General features: G+C 38.8%; 1 protein-coding gene across 2 annotated transcripts in view; it reads right to left on the minus strand.

Moving 5' to 3' along the window:
• LOC134659598 (T-complex protein 1 subunit eta) overlaps window positions 1-18,804 on the minus strand; it is a 36,326-nt gene extending 17,522 nt beyond the window's left edge. For both annotated transcript variants that reach the window (XM_063515270.1, XM_063515272.1), the window contains exons 1-6: window positions 18,730-18,804; window positions 17,968-18,066; window positions 15,961-16,056; window positions 14,994-15,059; window positions 14,419-14,494; window positions 327-438 (exon numbers count right to left, since the gene is read on the minus strand). In XM_063515270.1, the coding sequence (XP_063371340.1) occupies window positions 327-438; window positions 14,419-14,494; window positions 14,994-15,059; window positions 15,961-16,056; window positions 17,968-18,066; window positions 18,730-18,732 (452 nt within the window). In that variant the 5' untranslated portion in view covers window positions 18,733-18,804. The remainder of the gene's footprint in view (window positions 1-326; window positions 439-14,418; window positions 14,495-14,993; window positions 15,060-15,960; window positions 16,057-17,967; window positions 18,067-18,729) is intronic.
• Window positions 18,805-19,493: the final 689 nt, after the last annotated feature.

The following is a 19,493-nucleotide window of genomic DNA, read 5'->3' on the forward strand; positions in this document are numbered from 1 at the left end:
ATGTTTCCGTTAATTATTATTTGAAATTTAATATGTAAATTTAATGTTAGTGTGTAAGATATTTGCTATGCCCTACCATGCAGGGTATCAGTGCCTCTTTGCACATAACATCTGTGTAAGTAATGTAATTTACATGATTATGCAAATAAATGTGACGTTATCTATGAAAAGGGATCTTATTCTCGATGGCGCTTACGCCATTATTAACGATGCTATGCTCCGATATAAATACAATGCCGCGCGACGCTGTGCGGCGTAAGCGCCATCGACAATAAGGTCCCTTTTCATAGATAATGCCCCAAATACAAATACAAAATGGCACTTACCGTTGCTCCTGTGGCGACTTGTTGTCCATTTTGACCGCGAGCTCACGGATCCGGTCGACAGCGAGCTTGGCGGCCGAGCGCACGGCGCGTACTAAGATGCGAGGGTGCACGCCTGAAAATAAACGAAATAAATACAACTTTGTTCTCGCACTGATTTAAACTTTCACGATTTTTACACATTATTAAATTGTACGCGATTAAGTCCCGTTGTACAATTTAATAACTTTGTTCTCTACCACAGAATAAAAAAAACCAACGGGTTGCACTCCGGGAGTGCCGCCAGAAGTGAAAACTCAATGACTAGTGCAAAATGTCTGCAGCACTATGTATAATTGAGGTTAACGCCATCTAGCGTTATTTCGTCGCATTACTTGAAACCCCTAAGCACATCACTGTTAGTACTCGAGTTATATTATTACCAGTTAGAGGGAAACTCGCTAGCTATTTAAATCAATAAAGAAAAACTCATTGTAACAGTTTTTAGATCAGATCATGTGTCCGTCTTACGGTCACGTGACACCTGTTACGAGTTTAACATTTTTTCCCCATCACAAAAAGTGCACAGCGCCGCTAAAGAAGTTTTCACTTCAATAAATATTATAGGGACATTCTTACACAGATTGATTGTCCCACAGCTCAAGAAGTATCGGTATGAGTATCGCTCGAAAAGATTGCACCATACCTTTGGCCTACTCAATTTTAATCTTTTGTCGAAAGATGGCAGTGAATACTGTGGCTACATGATTTACTTTGACAATCCGCCTCTATTTCAAATTCTCTTTGCTATTAGCAAAGAGAATAGATAGTATAGAGGGGTCCTGTCATAGTAAATTTTGTAGTCACAGTAAATTTACTGCCATCTATCGACACACGATTAAAACTCAAAATGAAAATGTATAATCCTATCAAAAAATGTATATAAAATTATGGATAAATGATTTTATTATTTTTATATCATTTCGACCCATGTTCTTTCACTGATACCTATGTGTTAAAATTGTTAAATATGAAACGGTGTCGTCAACGCCATCTAGCCGAGCATAGGCCAAATGTGTGCGCCATCTATCCGAGAATAACTTTTTCTTGATTTCCGCCGAGGCACATTTTTTCCTTAGACTTTATTAAATTCATCTTATACGGAGTTACATAATATGTCTTTGCTATAAGGGTTCCGTTTTTAACAAGCTTTTATTAGGTCGACCTGTATGTAACTATGTAATGGAATCTAAGGTAACTAATTTAACCATCTTCCAAGGATCGTAGCGTCATGAAAATTGGCAGCTGTATGTAGTTCTGATGACAATACAATAATATGGTACTGTCGAACTGATCTGATGATGGAGACAGGAGGTGGCCATAGGAACTCTGTGATGAAACATCGCAACCTAATTGTGTTTGGGGTTTTTAGAATTGTCTCGATGAGTATTAGTTGTCTGTCGTAAGAAAAGTACAGTCAGCGATAAAATTTTGCCTAAAACTTATTTCCTTTTGAAGTACCGAACCCTAAAAACTCTAGGCTTAGTAGGCTTGCACACGACATCAAAATAGGGGCGTGTGCTAAAAAAATTGATTAACCTTACAGAAGGTTTCTAGAAATTTTAGGATAAATTATATAAAATGTTCCGTCCGCCACACCGCGCCGCGACGACAAGTCGTCACTCAGTTTGCGCTAGGGATAGCGACATCTAGCGGACGATTGGGACAACTTTGCAAAAATTTTTATGTAAAATCACTTACAAATAGGTCCAAAGCGAATGTTTTTTGTTTATTGTTATTTTATAACATAAACAAGTAAATTAAACAACAAGAAAACAACAACGTATAATAACAACAAGCGTAACGTGTGACAATTTTTGTACAAAGGCTAAAAAAAGAAGAAAATTGCTTCTAAAAATGGGCTTCTAAAAATACTATTTTTGATCGAACTCATTGGTATCTTTTTTAAGCACCATATTAAAAAAAACCGGCCAAGTGTGAGTCGGACTCGCGCACGGAGGGTTCCGCACCATCAACAAAAAATCGAGCAAAAAAATCGTGTTTGTTGTATGGGAGCCCCCCTTAAATATTTATTTTATTTTATTTTTAGTATTTGTTGTTATAGCGGCAACAGAGATACATCATTTGTGAAAATTTCAACTGTCTAGCTATCGCGGTTCATGAGATACAGCCTGGTGACAGACGGACGGCAGCGAAGTCTTAGTAATAGGGTCCCGTTTTTTACCCTTTGGGTACGGAACCCTAAAAACGATATACTGGATTTGAATTCTCTCCTCATCTACTCGAAGGGTAGCTGAACAGACCCCTTATAGGGATAAGTCCGCCTTTGTACCTAATCCCGAACGTAGGGAGGGATTCTAAAATAGAATCCCGAGCGTAGTGAGGCCCAAGGTGGAAATAATTTTGCTACCATGTGACACATACCTTTGGGTACGGAACTCTAAAAAACAGTTAAATTAGTACGGAACCCTCGGTGGGCGAGTCCGACTCGCACCTGGCCGTTTTTTTTTTGCTTGGAACCCACACGCAACCAGGCGTGGCTCACTCCGCGATTTCGTCGCTTTGCTACAGGTAGCTAAAAGTACATCCGTTCGGCCCCAATTTTCGGGAAAGCCATAAGCCGCGCGTGGCGCTGTCGCCACCTAGCGGCCATATCTGTGCTGATCGTAACAGACGCGTTTTGTTAGAGAGCGAGTCTTCTGTACCTAGTACTATTATTTATTCTGTGACGCAACATCAAATAGGACGTGCGCTACAAAAACTTTTCTGACAATTTATGGCCAGATTTCCTTGATCGAACTGAACTAAATGTTTGTAAAAACTAAACGCGCCGACACGACCAGTCGTTACTCAGTTTGCGCTAGGCACAGCGATATCTAGCGGACGATTGGGACAACTTTGCACTACCGTTGCTAAACTGAAAATCGTAATTAGATTCCGAAAAAAGTAAGACAATTTCGCCACTTTTTACTAGCGCGTCTTGTATTTGGGCTTTTTCAAAAATAAATATCGAAACCCCGATTCTTTCAAATCGGGACGTTCTTGGGCTCATAATTCTACTCAGAATCGACAGCACTCCCCATCCTACCATTAAAAAAAGATGTCCCAAAATTTTGTATGACAATTGTACATTCCACTACGTCACGTTACATACAAGTGAAAATTTTTCTCATACTGAAAACGTGACGTAATGGAATGGACATTTTGGGACATCTTTTTTTAATGGTAGGATGGAGAGTGCTGTCGATTCTAAGTAGTATGAGCCCAAGAATGTCCAGATTTGAAAGAATCGGGTTTTCGATATTTATTTTAGAAAAAGACCATTTATGTAAAAATAAGTAAATAATACTACTTTTTTAAATCGTAGGAGTAAAATTACCAATAAATAAATTATCTTAGCGTGTTTATTTATAAAAAGGAATTGACTATTTTACAATCAAATTATTGCAGTGGCAACATTCTCTTACTTTTTTTGGAATCTAATTACGATTTTCAGTTTAGGCGTGGCTCACTCCGCGATTTCGTCGCGTCGCTACAAGTACATGCGGCACACACCAATTCTGGTGTCTAGCCATAGTAGTTGCCGCGCACCGCTACGGAACGGACGCCTGGGGCCTATACCACGATACTTTACAAGTGTACAATTCGACAATATTGTTACATTGTAAACAAAAATACGTACCACAATAATTTTACATATGTCACATGTACAATTCTACAATTTACAAATATTTTGCATTTGAGGACCCGTAACACAAAACATAGAGAGTATGTCAAGATAACATACATAATTGTGACAAATGTAAAATTGTATTTACTTATTACAATTTAGTTTTTTGACAAATATGTGATATGTGGGACATATGTATAATAGGGATGATGACACATGTTGAATTTTATAACAAAATCTAGTAAAATAGATAGCAAACGAGCAATTTATCACAATAATGTGGATATTAAAATAAAATATTGAAAAATTACAAAAATACAGGACCTGAAAGTTTCAAAATTTAAGTTTTTTTTTAATTTCCATAAACGATAAAAGTAAGGGTACCATTCGATTCCTTATATTTCATCCAAAAAATATTGTATAGCAACTATATACATAAACGCAACATTTCACCGATAAAAACGCAGTTTTCTTGTTTTGTCCATACTACGAGATGGGCTCCCAGAGACCTTGACGTCACGTTCCCTTGTCGTTTTGTTTAGGGCATTTCGCGAGTGAAGTGCGACTGTCGGCCTTTGACTACAATTTGTGACCTTTGTGTTACTTTAATGCAATAGGTCCCATATAGACATTTGATCCTAAAAACAAACCCGATCGATTGATACCATAAATGAAAATTAGTCATGTAGCCTATTGTAGTTATTACAAATTGACAAATATGTATTAGTATTCATCACTTGAGGGTATTTCATTTACATCGTTAAAAATACCTTACGAGTACAAATAGCATATCGTTACGTTGTCATTAAAATTGGTTGAAAATGTTTATGCAAGACCGATTAGTTTTAAATTAATTATGGAACAAGGAAATATTATTCGGGAAGTTTAGTAGTAAATTGACTCACGATGATAAAAATAATAAATGGAAAGAAGTAGCAAGTAAATTGAAAAGTTTAGATATATTGGATAAGGATTGGAAGTATTTAAGAGACACTATGTAATGGCTCCTCTACACGATAGGCCAACGCCGGCCACTCCAAGGGACGCAGCCATGCGGTAGAATGAGATAGCAATATCACTTGCTCCCTATAACGCATAAATGCGTCCCTTGGAGTGGCCGGCGTTGGCCCATCGTGTAGAGGAGCCATAAAAGTACTCCGGTAGAGTAGATCTACAATCATTGTACATATACGAGGGGTGTTCAAAATATTCTCGATATGAGAATGAAAACAAACAAGTACGAAAAGTTTGATATTTTTATTTTTCAATATACTCCCCCCCTATGTTCATACACTTAAAAGATCGATCAATTATTTTTTTTAATCCCTCGTAAAAATATTTTTTATCTTTCGTGTAAAAATGCTCCTCCACTGCCGCCTTCAATGCTTCATCGTCAGAAAATTTATTTCCACGCAGATCCTTTTTAAGATTGGGGAGCAAAAAGAAGTCGCTGGGGGCTAAGTCCGGACTATACGGTGGGTGAGTAACAGTTTTAAACCCACGTTCAACAATAGCTGCCTTGGCAATATGAGCAGTATGGACGGGGGCGTTGTCATGCAGAAGCAGAATACCTTTGGTTAACTTTCCTCGCCTCTTTTCTTTAATTACATCCTTTAATTGACGTAGAATGTTAGCGTAGTACTGTCCTGTGATATTTACACCTTTTTCTTTATAATCGATTAGTAATACTCCTTCACAATCCCAAAATATCGTGGCCATGACCTTGCCAGCTGAAGGGATGACCTTCAACTTCTTGGGATGAGCTGAACCCTTAATGTGCCACTGCATGGACTCTTGTTTACTCTCTGGGTCATAATGATGAACCCAGGTTTCATCTCCAGTAACTATTCTTTGCAGCACCTCATCAGGATTTTCACCGCACAGGTCAATAAAATCGGAACAACAAGCTACACGCATGTCTTTTTGAAGCCGAGTCAGCATTCGCGGAACCCATCTTGCACTTACTTTTGACATATTAAGATGGTCATGTATAATATCATGTACGGTACCAATAGAGAGATTGGTTACTTGTGCTACAGATTTTACCTTCACTCGACCATCTTCCAATATAAGTTTTTCCACTTTATCAATATTTTCTTGTGAAGTAGCTACTACAGGCCGGCCAGGTCTAGGGTCATCTTCAATACTCTCCCTTCCGCGTTTAAACTCGCTTGACCACTTTTGAATGGTAGATAAAGAAGGAGCAGACTCACGGTAAACACAATCCATTTCCTCTTTTATGGTTTTTTGATTTTTACCCTGTTTTGTCAAGAATTTTATCACGCATCGATGTTCTAATTTAGTTAACATTGTCAATTCGCACAGGATGTTCATGTTTGTTCAGCAATTGCAGAAAAACAAAAGACTATCTCGGTTCGAATTATACTTTTTTTTAATGTCAATGAATAAACCTTAGCGGCCAGTAACGAAAGAAATTTTAGAAGAGGTCGTAAGATATCAATACCGAGAATATTTTGAACGCCCCTCGTAGGCTACATTCCTACTAGTCAAATCAGCTTCTTTTTTAGAACTGTCAAAACGATTTGCTAATATGGAATTTATATGAAAACGAATGTAGTGACGTCACGGTAAGCTCACCTACTTTTTATATTTCAATCCGATTTATTAAATACGAATTGTGTTTAAAAATAGCAGCTGTCTATGTTTTTCTAATAATTATCTGGTGCTTTATTTCGTGCACGGTTTGAAATAATTTATTTTAAGTACAGGAAACATCCCTATTATGCTCTTGACACACGCCGAGAGAATTATCAACTTGTATTTACATTTACACAAATATGTATACCTTCTTCTACAATTAAATGTAACACAAATCTTTTACGTACAATTGTCAATTACAAAATTGTTACATTTTCCGGAAAATTGCTTGTAAATTGTATATATTTCGTGATACGCGTAATTGTAGATTTGTCGCGACTATTTACATATTTGTATAAATTTCACATTACAACTGTGTCATTTGTAAATTTTGTGATATGCCCAGTTGTACTAAATACATATTTGTAAACTTTTCACTTGTAAATTGTAAGTTTCGTGGTACAGGCCCCTGGCCGTTTTTTTTTTTGCTTGGAACCCACACGCAACATCAAAAAGGACGTGCGCTCCAAAAACTCATAAACCAAACAGACGGTTTATGGCAAGCTTTATTGTTGAAACTGAACTAAATGTTTGTAAAAACTAAACGCGCCGCGGCGGCCAGTCGTTACTCAGTTTGCGCTAGGCACAGCGACATCTAGCGGACGATTGGGACAACTTTGCACTACCGTTGCCATGCCGTGTCGCATTGCGTATGTTTTGTCCCTCACGGATGCACGCGTATACCATTTCTATAGGGAATATTACGCGAAACTCTGCGCAGGGGGCGCCACTCCTACAATAAGTCACAATCGCCGGTCTACCGCAAACGAGAGAGTCGAAATATTGTTATCTAACCTCTCTCACTCTTGCATATTCGAGCGACAAAGAGGCAGATATCTGAGTTTCGATTTCGCGTTTCCCGGTAGGCCCTTTGTAAACAAACCGCCTTGATGTATCAATGTCATATTTGTCTGTGAAAACTTGTCAAAAAACAGTTTAAGGTACAGTATGTATAAGTTACTCTATGGTATACTTAAGTCGCTAGTGCTGCACTCTGGCGGCAAAACATTGCAGTAATACTGCCTATTAGGATCCTATCATCTTTGCCGCTCTATTACAATCAATTCTCTATGGTGTCACAAGTGTGTAGTTAGGAAGTTGACACAAGAGTTGTCCCAATCTGCCGTTAGATGTCGCTGTCACTAACGCAAACTGGGTAACGGAAGTCCTCTCGGATGAATATAACTTTAATCATTTATTAGGGCGAGCGAAGCGAGCCCTATTACTATTCGATAAACTATGCATTCTTGTGGTACACTTTACGGAAAAACCGACAAACTATGCATTCTTGTGGTACACTTTACGGAAAAACTATCGCACTTATAGGTTTGAAATTTAACATAGTAATTTAAATTCATGTCTAGATGTGTTATTAAACATAAAAATATCATTTTATAAACCTAAAAAAATAAAATAAAGGAAAAGCACTTTTGTATTACTACTAGCGCCATCTGTTAGAAAAATACAAATTAAAATTCATGCTAATGTACTATGTGCTAACAACGATGAATACAAAAAAAACCGGCCAAGCGCGAGTCGACTCGCGCACGGAGGGTTCCGCACCATCAACAAAAAATAGAGCAAAATAATCTTGTTTGATGTATGGGAGCTCCCCTTAAATATCTATTTTATTTTATTTTATTTTTAGTATTTGTTGTTACAGCGGCAACAGAGATACTTACATCATTTGTGAAAATTTCAACTGTCTAGCTATCGCGGTTCATGAGATACAGCCTGGTGATAGACGGACGGACGGACGGACAGCGAAGTCAGTAGTAATAGCTAGCGTCCCGTTTTTTACCCTTTGGGTACGGAACCCTAAAAAGGGTTAAAATTTTGGATTCTGACCCATCTCGCTTCGCTCGGTCAGGCGTGTCTCACTCCGCGATTTCGTCGCTTTGCTACAGGTAGCTAAAAGTACATCCGTTCGGCCCCAATTTTGGGGAAAGCCATAAGCCGCGCGTGGCGCTGTCGCCACCTAGCGGCCATATCTGTGCTGATCATAACAGACGCGTTTTGTTAGAGAGAGTGAGTCTCCTGTACTTAGTACTATTATTTATTCTGTGGCTCGGTTTGATTCCCAATTTAGCAATTAAGTTTCTCTGAATACTGGAACATTCAATCTTGCTGTATACTTATTCACTGCGGAGGTCAATTTACTCGTATGTTCAGATGGCCTACCGTGAACCACGTTCGACGTGTTGCCCCCCTGTCGCACTTGTAAATTCGTACGTAAGTGTGACAGGGAGGCAACACGTCGAACATGGTTCGCGGTAGGCCCTCTGTTCTGTGACGCCGATGAACTGATCAGTCATATTGTGTTAGTAAACTTAAATCGGGTATTTTCAGTTCGAAAAACAGTTTTAGTGTTACTATTGCTTGGAACTGCCAAAATTATAAATAAAGATAAGCATATTAGGCCATCTGTATCGGCCCTAAATCACTGAAGTTTGTATTAACAAACTACACCCCGACTGTAACTTATATGGAAACTGCACGCCGACTGCACGCCAATTGCAACGTCGGCGTGCATTTCCACAAAATGACCCAGAACCCTGGCAGTACCTAGTGGAACTCAGGTTTGGTGCAACATAGGCACACGCTGTTTTAGTAATTCGACACGTCTTGAGTCTTGATGACCACTTGGGAGAGCAGTACGATAGAGCTGATGCTGAATCCTGGCTGTACCTAGCGGAACTCAGGTTTGGTGCAACATAGACACACACTGGGTTGGACATCCGACTCGTCATGATGATCACTTGGTAGAGCAGTACCCAAGGTAGCTGATGCTGAACCCTGGCAGTACCTAGTGGAGCTCGGGTTTAATACAACATATGCACACGCTGTTTTGGTCGTCCGACTCGTCTTGATGAGCACTTAGGAGAGTAGTACCTAAGATAGAGCTGATGCTGAACCCTGGCTGTACCTAGTGGAACTCAGGTTTGGTGCAACATAGGCACACGCTGTTTTAGTCATTCGACACGTCTTGATGGGCATTTGGGAGAGCAGTACCCAAGATAGAGCTGATGAGCTGATGCTAAACCCTGGCTGTACCTAGTAGAACTCAGGTTTGGTGCAACATAGATACACGCTGTTTTGGACATCCGACTCGTCAGAATGAGCACTTGGGAGAGCAGTGCCCAAGATAGAGCTGATGCGGAACCCTGGCAGTACCTATTGGAACTCAGGTTTGGTGCAACATAGGCAAACGCTGTTTTGGTCATCCGACTCGTTTTTTTGAGCACTTGGGAGATACCCAAAATAGAGCTGTAGCTGAACCCTGGCAGTATTTAGTGGAACTCAGGTTTGTTGCAATATAGGCACACGATGTTTTGGTCATCTCACTCGTCTAGATGAGCACTTAGGAGAGCAAATTATACGTAAGTTTATGCGCGGAGCAGCATGATTACCGCCAGTAGGTGTCCAGACGGGATAGTTTTACGCTCAATTGTGTGGTGTGGACGCATAAATAAATTCAAGGATCATCATTGGCTCGCTGACCCAACATGTGTATGTAGGAAAGCCAGTTGGCTTCCTTACAAAAAGTACTGGGCGACCGTGTAGGATGTAATAAGCGCTTATGTAATTGGATATTATGTGTGGATATTGGCAATTTGATTTTGTCGTCTGGACGCGTTTTTAATGGACAAAGTAAAAGTTGTAACAGACAGACGTACCGGACAGCGACCGGGGTCCAATTAGTAGGTATATTTCTTTCTTGCTCTCACTTATAGCTGCGTCCTTAACGGACTTATTACGTACCCACTCGATTGAACATGGAACAAGCCTCGGACTGGATCAAAGTCGCGGTCCGGTACGTTTAGGTAGAAAAACTCCGCGAGCCCTTACAAAGCTCTGCTTTTTGCTAGTTTACAAACAAGGTACATTTATACCCTAAAATTTTCGTATTAGTTAAAAATTTTGTAACGCACATCTGTGATGTCGCGTGTCTAGTACTAGCGACCCGCCCCGGCTTCGCACGGGTACGGTCGTAGCCGAGGCAAATTATAGAAAATAAGTTTTTGGTAAAAAAATAATTTTTGGTACAAGCTTTTATCGCTGACTGTACTTTTCTTTCCACAGACAACTAATACTCATCGAGACAATTCTAAAAACCCCAAACACAATTAGGTTGCGTTGTTTTATCACAGAGTTCCGATTTCATTTCATTTCATTTCATTTATTTTATGCATAAACCATGGTTATAATAAGGTGTTACATAAACATTTGGTACATGGTCGCCCTGCAAGGGCGTAGCACTGTCTTAAAAACTAGTTTAAAACTAAAAAGTTTATTACACCTACAAAACACGATCATTTTTAAAATTGTTAGTTGTAGTAGAAATATAACAGTAATAAGTAATAAACAATTCACAATAAATATAGAATATTGATGATTTATCGTCAAGAAATAATTATAGTAAATTGGAATTATAATAATAAAATTAGTTAAATGTCAAGTCGTTACAGTTATAGTTTGTTAAATTATCATCAAAATACTCAGTTATGGTATAATAACATTTTGAGACAAGTAATTGTTTTAGGCGTCTTATGAAGGTAAAATCTAGTTCTTCGTTTCTAAGTACGTCTGGTAATTTATTGAAAATTTTGATTGCCATGACGTATGTGCTTTTTGAATGCATTTTCAAATTTGATGAGGGCAGCATAAGCATGTTTCTGTGCCTAACTGAGTGAGCTCTAGACAAAACCTCTTCTCGTTTTTTGAACATACTAATATTTTTTCTAATGAACTTACATATTTCTAGAATATAAATTCCTGGTAGAGTCAGTAAATTGTGTTCTTGGAAATGTGGCTTGCATGTATCTGGTATATTAATGTTTGCTATTATGCGAACGAGTTTTTTTTGGAGTATAAAGAGATCTGGTGCGTCCGTACTATTTCCCCACAAGATGATGCCGTAGCTTAGCCATGCATAGGCATATGCGTAATATGTTATAAGCGAGGTTTGTAGATCCGTGGTTCTCTTTATTTCTCCAAGCGCATATACAAAACTAGACAGTTTCCCACTGATTTTGTTTATGTGCGCTTTCCAATTTAAGTGCGTATCTAAAATTATACCTAGCATCGGAAATTCCTGTACTAGCTCTATCTGTATGTCATTATAATGGAAGTCAATATCTAAAGGTTGTTTTTGGTGCGGTTGAAATGTCATAATTTTAGTTTTACTGAAGTTAATCTCTAATTGGTGATCGTCCATCCAGTTCGTAATATTATCTAGTGTATGTTTAATCTGTTCATTTATGTTCGCAGTAGTGTTACATGTTATTAATAGAGAAATGTCGTCTGCAAATAGAGTGCATGGTATGTCCATAGTTTTAGGCAGGTCGTTTATATAAATAATAAACAGGAGACATCCGATCACGCTCCCTTGTGGAATGGATGCGTTAATTATTTTTTTGGTTGATCTAATGTTGCAGATTTCGTTACTGTTTGGATCGATGTATTCTATTTCTACGTATTGCTCTCTATTTTCTAGGTAGGACTTAAACCATTTATGGGCTTCTCCGCGTATTCCAATGCTATATAACTTGTCAAGTAATATCTTGTAGTTAACTTTATCGTACGCCTTCGTCATGTCCAGTAAGATACCGATTGCGTGCTTTTTTGAATTTATTGCGTCTAAAGCCTCCTGAACAAATTTGTAAACGGCTAAAGTTGTAGATTTGTTTTTTCGAAATCCGTTTTGACTTTCGTCGAAAATTTTATATTTTTCACAAAAATTGTACACTCGTTCGCACATTGCTTTTTCAAACAATTTTGATGCAGTAGGAAGAAGAGCTATGGGTCGGTAATTGTTTGGATCTGTTTTTGAGTTTTTTTTATGTATAGGTTTTATAATGGCCTTTTTTAGTAAATCGGGAAAAGATCCTTCGTAGAATGATTGGTTTATTAAGCTACAAAAGGGTGGTGTAAGTTCGCTCGCACATTTCTTTATCAGTTTAGGAGGAATCTCATCTATGCCGCAGCTAAGTTTATCTTTAAGATTCTTTATGTGTTTGAAAACTTCACGGTAGTCGGTGGGCTTGAGAAACATCGTATTTTCTAAGGAGGATTGCATGGGCCTGGTTTCTTTATTTAGTTTAGATTCACCAATTGATGCAAAAAAACTGTTGAATGAATTTGCTATTATCTTTGGGTCTGAGGTTAAGGTGTTATTTAACTGAAGTTTTATGTTATGTTTCCCAATTTTTGACTTTTTGTTAGTACGTTCATTAATAATATTCCACATAGCTTTCACTTTATTAGTAGATTTTTTAATTTTATCTTTATAATCTATTTTTTTAGCAGCAGATACGGCTTTTTTTAGTGTTTTCGCGTACTTGCCGTAATACTGTGTTAATACTGAACTTTTGGCTTGTGTCGTAAGTATTTTTAACAGTCGCTTATTTTTACACGCTTGCTTTATTCCTGCCGTTAGCCACGTCTTTTTTCTCGCGTTTTTAATTATTACATTTTGCTTTGGAATTGTTTCATTTAAGACATTTAATAGAGTAGTATGGAAAGCTTGATAGTTCTCGTTTACAGTTTTGTTTGGCAGTAGTATGTCACTCCAATTTATGGTTTTGAGTTTCATTCTGAAGTTTGTGATGTTAACTTCATTGTAGAGTCGTCTTTTTACGCGCCACGAGTTTATTTTGTGGTGCTCAGTTTGAGGTAATTCTAGCGTAATGGAGGTTCCCGCGTGATCCGAAAACCCGAGTTCCTCTACTAACGTGCTCATTTTTTTGTCATAAAAATTTGTGAATATGAGGTCTAGACATGTTGATGCGGCCGTAGTGGTACGAGTTGGTTTTTTTATGTGTTGTATAAAGTTACGCTCCGACATACAGCCCAAGAGTTTGTTTGTTTTGTTGTTAATATTCAAAATGTTTATATTTAGGTCCCCGCCGATTATTACTTTATAATTATTGTATTTATTTGTAATATAGTTTAAAATGATGTCTAGCTGCTTAAAGAATAATTCTTCCTCTCTCCTGTTCCAATACATAACTACTAATAGTATATTATACTGCGGTAATTTGATTGCACACGTTTCCAAAACATAATCAATTGACATTTTTGTGATATCTGTTTCATTAATGTACCTACCTACCTACCTATGGCCACCTCCTGTCTCCATCATCAGATCAGCTCGATGGTACCATAATATTGCATTGTCGCTTCGCACGGGCATACAGAAATAAGTAAGACAAGAGTGCTCACTCCATACATCAGTTCAGACTATTAATTTCAGTGTCTACATCTATCATCGAGTAGCGGAACTATCAGTACTGCTACATCTATTGTCAAGTAGCAGTACTGATAGTTCCGCTACTCGATGCTAGATGCTAATAGTCTTTTTGGTAGTAAAACTGACGTATGGAGTGAGCAATCTATGTATTTTTAGGGTTCCGTACCCAAAGGGTAAAAACGGGACCCTATTACTAAGACTCCGCTGTCCGTCCGTAGCTAGACAGTTGAAATTTTCACAGATGATGTATTTATGTTGCCGCTATAACAACAAATACTAAAAACAGAATAAAATAAAGACTTAAGTGGGGCTCCCATACAACAAACGTGATTTTTGACTTGGATGGGTAACCGTTTTTTTGCTTGTTTTGTTCTATTTTTTGTTGATGGTGCGGAACCCTCCGTGCGCGAGTCCGACTCGCACTTGGCCGGTTTTTTTTTTTCTCTATGTACGGTCGTAGCCGATAACATGGGTCGTAGCTGAGGCAAATGATAGAAAAAAAATGACAGTCATACCTTCTTCGACAAACGGCTTGAGCCGCTTCAGGAGTTCCCCGGCCAGGATCACCACTGAAGTGGTGCCGTCTCCGACCTGAAATATATAATATGTAAACACTTTATTGTACATAAGACAGGTAAAGATACAATTAAATAGAAAGTATACAATGTACAAAGACGAACTTATCCCTATAAGGGATCTCTTCCAGTCAACCTTTGAGATAATTTTGCTGTCAATGTATACAGGGTGTAAATATAATACGGCCGAATATTTATACGGTGGTTAGCATAGGACCTAACAAGTATATTGAGATAAATTTAAAAGATTTAAATCCCCACTCAATTGGAGGAGGGTATTCCAATATGGAACAGGCAACAAACTCGGCGGGACACATCTTTTTCAAAACATTACATCTTATAATTAACATGCATTACGAGTAAATAAGGAAAATACCATTTAAATTACTATAGAATTCATGCAATTATACACAGTAGGTACTTTTCTTTATAGAAATTTGTTTTAACAAAAATATATGTATGTACATGAAACCATACAAGCAACTATCATTAGAGACCACTTTTTTAAACCTCACCTCAGCATCTTGAGACTTGGCGATGTCGACGAGAGTCTTGGCGGCCGGGTGCACGATGTCCAAAAGCTGAAACACACATTCACATTTAGTACACTGAGTGCATTTTTACCTACTTTTTGGCTACTATTAAACTGTTAATGATATAATGTACATTTACAGTGGCAACAATCCTATAGCTGGTCAAGCAAATCTTGTCAGTAATAAAGGGTGGACCTTTGTTTGAGCATAGCTCGTTTTAGGAACGAGTAAACTGTAAACTGATTTATATTAAAGGTTTACAGAAGTACACTATAACTACATACTTGGAGTGCGGTATAATCCATGATTACACATCCTGACGTCAGAATGGCGGGTGGACCTTTTTTGTTAAATATCTCGTTTCTGGGAGAAGTACACTGGATTCTATTAAAGGTACACTAAAGTACACCGAAAATACAATATGTTTATAAATATTTCGCTGAGGTCCACCCGCCATCCTGACGCTTACTATAAAAGGCGCGAAATTCAAATTTTCTATGGGACGATATCCCTTCGCACTTACATTTTTCAAATTTGCCGCCTTTTTCCACTGACAAGATCTGCTTGACCAGCTATATTTGCGTTTATTCTTGTCTTTGGTTTTTGAATTCAAATATAGTGCTTCTTGTTTTTCTTGTATTTGTGATGCAAAATATGTTTCCCTTTATTATTATGTTTTTACCTAAATCAATCTATAAAAGATGATATTACATTACAAGTTTAATTAAGTATATTTATAAAACCATTCCCGCGCCAGAAACCCCGATGTACGGAGATTAAGCCCTTGCTACACGGTCGCCGACAAGCCCCCAGACCGCGTGGCCTTGGTCCGTCCCGGACCGTGTAGACAGTTGTTTCCAACAAAATTTGACCAAAACTGACCAAGGTCAGACCAAGGTCAGACGGTTAGTAGGCTTGTCGGCGACCGTGTAGCAAGGGCTTTACATACCTTCATGATGGTGGCTCCATCGTTGGAGATGACAGCCTTGCCGCTGTGGTCCACGATCAGCTTGTCCATGCCGCGCGGGCCCAATGTCGTGCGTACCTGAATTGTTTATATGACATTTTGTAAAAAATGTTTAAGCAAAAAAAATCCTAATATCATTTATAAACATACTTGCACCTAATTTTGCTTATAAAAATAAAAATTTGCTTATACAATAAGTTGATTTAATAAATAAATATTATAGGACATTTTTACACAAATTGACTAAGCCCCACGGTAAGCTCAAGAAGGCTTGTGTTGTGGGTACTCAGACAACGATATATATATAATATACAAATACAAATACAAATAATTTATTGAGAAAAGTATAGTACAGTGGTTGCTCTTAAAGACTAATAATTTATAAAGACAAGTGATTTACAAATGCCTGAACTAGGATTCCCTGTGTTTCAGGCAGCAAAGGACAATATTAATTATTTATTACTTATTCACTTAATTATAAACTGTAGGTATAAAAATAAATACATAGATACATACATACATATTAAATACTTAAATACATAGAAAACAACCATGACTCAGGAACAAATATCTGTGCACATCACACAAATAAATGCCCTTACTGGGATTCAAACCCAGGACCGCGGCTTCACAGGCAGGGTCACTATCCACTAGGCCAGACCGGTCGTCACATATTGTAATGATACATATTGACAAATACTGTACAGCTAACCTCATGTCTACTATCATGATCCACATAGAAGTTCAGCAATTGGATCCGTTAGTTTTAATCATTGGCTAGCAGGGGCCCGTTTTTCAAAAGCTTGTAACTTGTGAAGCCTCGTCTCCATTATTATTATTATTATTAAAGCTTTATTTATTCCATAAATTTTTAACAGTTTTGTGTATTATATTATTTGACATGAATGATAGTTTTATATGGACCCCGTTTGGGTAAAAGCCTCCTCCAACCCATGCCATTTTAATCGGTCTTTGGCCGACTCCATCCAGCTTGCACCTGCGACCTTATGAATGTCTTCTGCCCAGCGCCTTCGTGGCTTGCCTGGTTTCCTTTTTCCTTGTGCTATAGGCCCCGGCCATGTTGTTGTTTTAAGTGTCCATCTTTTATCATTAAATCTAGCAATGTGGCCTGCCCATTTCCATTTTAGTCTCAGTGCATGTTGAAGGGAATCTGTGAGTTTTGTTCTCCATATCGCTCAATATTGGCTCGCGCGGCAGCCGCGCGCAATGGATACCGGGCTGCCGCGCGAGCCAACTCGATGCGCCCGGTATCCATTGCGCGCGGCTGCCGCGCGAGTCAATGTTCGATGGTTTGCCGCGCGATATGGAGCCGGGGCTTAATACAAGTGGAAGTCCCTTTCTAACAAAAGCTGTCAAAAAGTGACATCCGCTTGTATTACAAGTTAGTAGCTTTTAGATGTAGTTGCTCCATTCAACAAGGACTAAAAAATAGACAGACTGAAAGTCCATACTATGTAATTATGTTTAAAGTTACGAGAATTATACTGTTCCATTTCCACGACAGATGTGCTAAGATGTATAAAGAGGGATGTGTTTGTTAAGAAGCAATAGGGTCTCTTCATTACCCTATCCTTGCTCAGCAGCTCTAGCAGGCGTGGCTCACTCCGCGATTTTTCGTTGCGTCGCTACAAGTACATGCGGCCCACACCAATTTTGGTGTCTAGCCATAGTAGTTGCCGCGCACCGCTACGGAACGGACGCCTGCTCGCGCTTGCGCCACCTAGCGGTCATATCTGTCGTAATAGACGCGTTCTGTTAGAATGAATCTTCTGTACCCAGTACTATTTATTCTGTGGCTCTAGTGGATAATATTCTATTGGTTCTTAACAAACATCCCTCGCTGTGCATCCTTGCACATAGTCTGTGTGGAAAGAGAAGAGTCGTGGTATGTATGGGGCCCAATACAATTCCAGACTTCTCTTTCCGCACAGACTCTCGGGTGGAAACACAGTCTGAAAGAAACCTTACCGCATCAACAACAAGCTGGCACGCATTGATGTTGGATATGAGCTGCGGACGGCCCTGCGACTGGTCCGTGCCCTCCTTCAAAACTAGGATCTGTGGTTGCTGTGGATCAAACGTTGAGCATTCGTTATTATAAATGTACATAGAAATAACCGCCTAGCCGGGACCGGAGTAAGTCGAGGAAAGGATTCAAGCCCTACACCCCAGCAGGGGGTAACAGGGTGGAAAGAAGACATAGAAATAAATAAGAAAGACTTTTATTATGTTGTTTTGTTAGTTTATATATTTTTGATTTTTCTGTATTTTTCATTAAAAGTAATTAATAGCGTTGTTGTAACACGGACATTTTACGGATAGTAATTCGATGTAGTAAAATATATGCAATTATAGTTATATTTCTGTAAAAAACCTTAAATCACATGAACACCTGAGGGTGAATCATAGACAAACCTTCATTTTGCGGTATTTATAACCAAAAACTTTAATTAATTTAGTTAACTATGTATGGAGATTACCGACCATGATTTCGATTAAGTTGATATGCTTTACACGAAATTATCACTAATTACGCACAAAAAACACAGAAATACGAATTCTTTTAGAGTATCACAGAAGCGGTTTTGAGACACTATTTTTTTTGTTAAATACACTAAGGGCACTTAAAATAATTGTTGTAATAAACAATTTACATCTGAAATAATTGTTAGATAGCATTCAAATCACGGAATAACTTAAGATTAAAGTAATAAAATCAAATTTAAATACCATTTTGGATTTCTAGCAATCAACAATCCAATTTCAAAACTGACAATGCCTTGACACTGACAGTTCGGCTGACTGGAAGATAGACTGTCTTTCCTTAATGACTTCCTATACATTGCAAAACCAAACTTAAAGTCATAACACACTACCGCACCGCACCAAGTGCTGGCCGCACAAGCACACACGCACGGAATTCTCGTACTAGTCGATTTAGACTCTCGCGCGAGCCACGAGACGAACCGCGAGCCGCGACACGAGACGCGAGTCCACCGCTTACACTCGCGTTCGGCTTGTCATTCGGTTATAAACCTTATGCCGTGCCGTTAGAGTTTAAATTATATTAGCTCGACGAGCTTACGAGCCACGAGACGAGCCGCGAGCCCACCGCTTACACTCTCGTCTCGTGGCTCGGCTCGTGGCTCGTCTCGTGGCTCGCGCGAGAGTCTAAACCGCTTTTACGGAATTACATGTGCAAGCGAGACAGCACTATGCATTTGTAGAGCGACGCCCCGTTCCCACCTGTTTAACCGTACGGAAACCGAATGAAAATTTCTTGCGTGTGAGGCCAGCCAGGGTCATTACATTCAAAATACATTTTTTTTATTTCGTTTTCCGTTATATGATGAATGGTAGAAAGTTATATGCTTCAAGGGCCCTCCACGATCGTGCGCAAATTGCGGCGCGAAGCCGCGATTCACGCACATAGTCTGGAGGTGCCTTTAAAGCAAGAAACAAAGAAAAAAACTGCGGGCCTACCGCGAACCACG

Source organism: Cydia amplana, chromosome 25 (genome assembly GCF_948474715.1).
Source record: "Cydia amplana chromosome 25, ilCydAmpl1.1, whole genome shotgun sequence".
NCBI lineage: Eukaryota > Metazoa > Arthropoda > Insecta > Lepidoptera > Tortricidae > Cydia > Cydia amplana.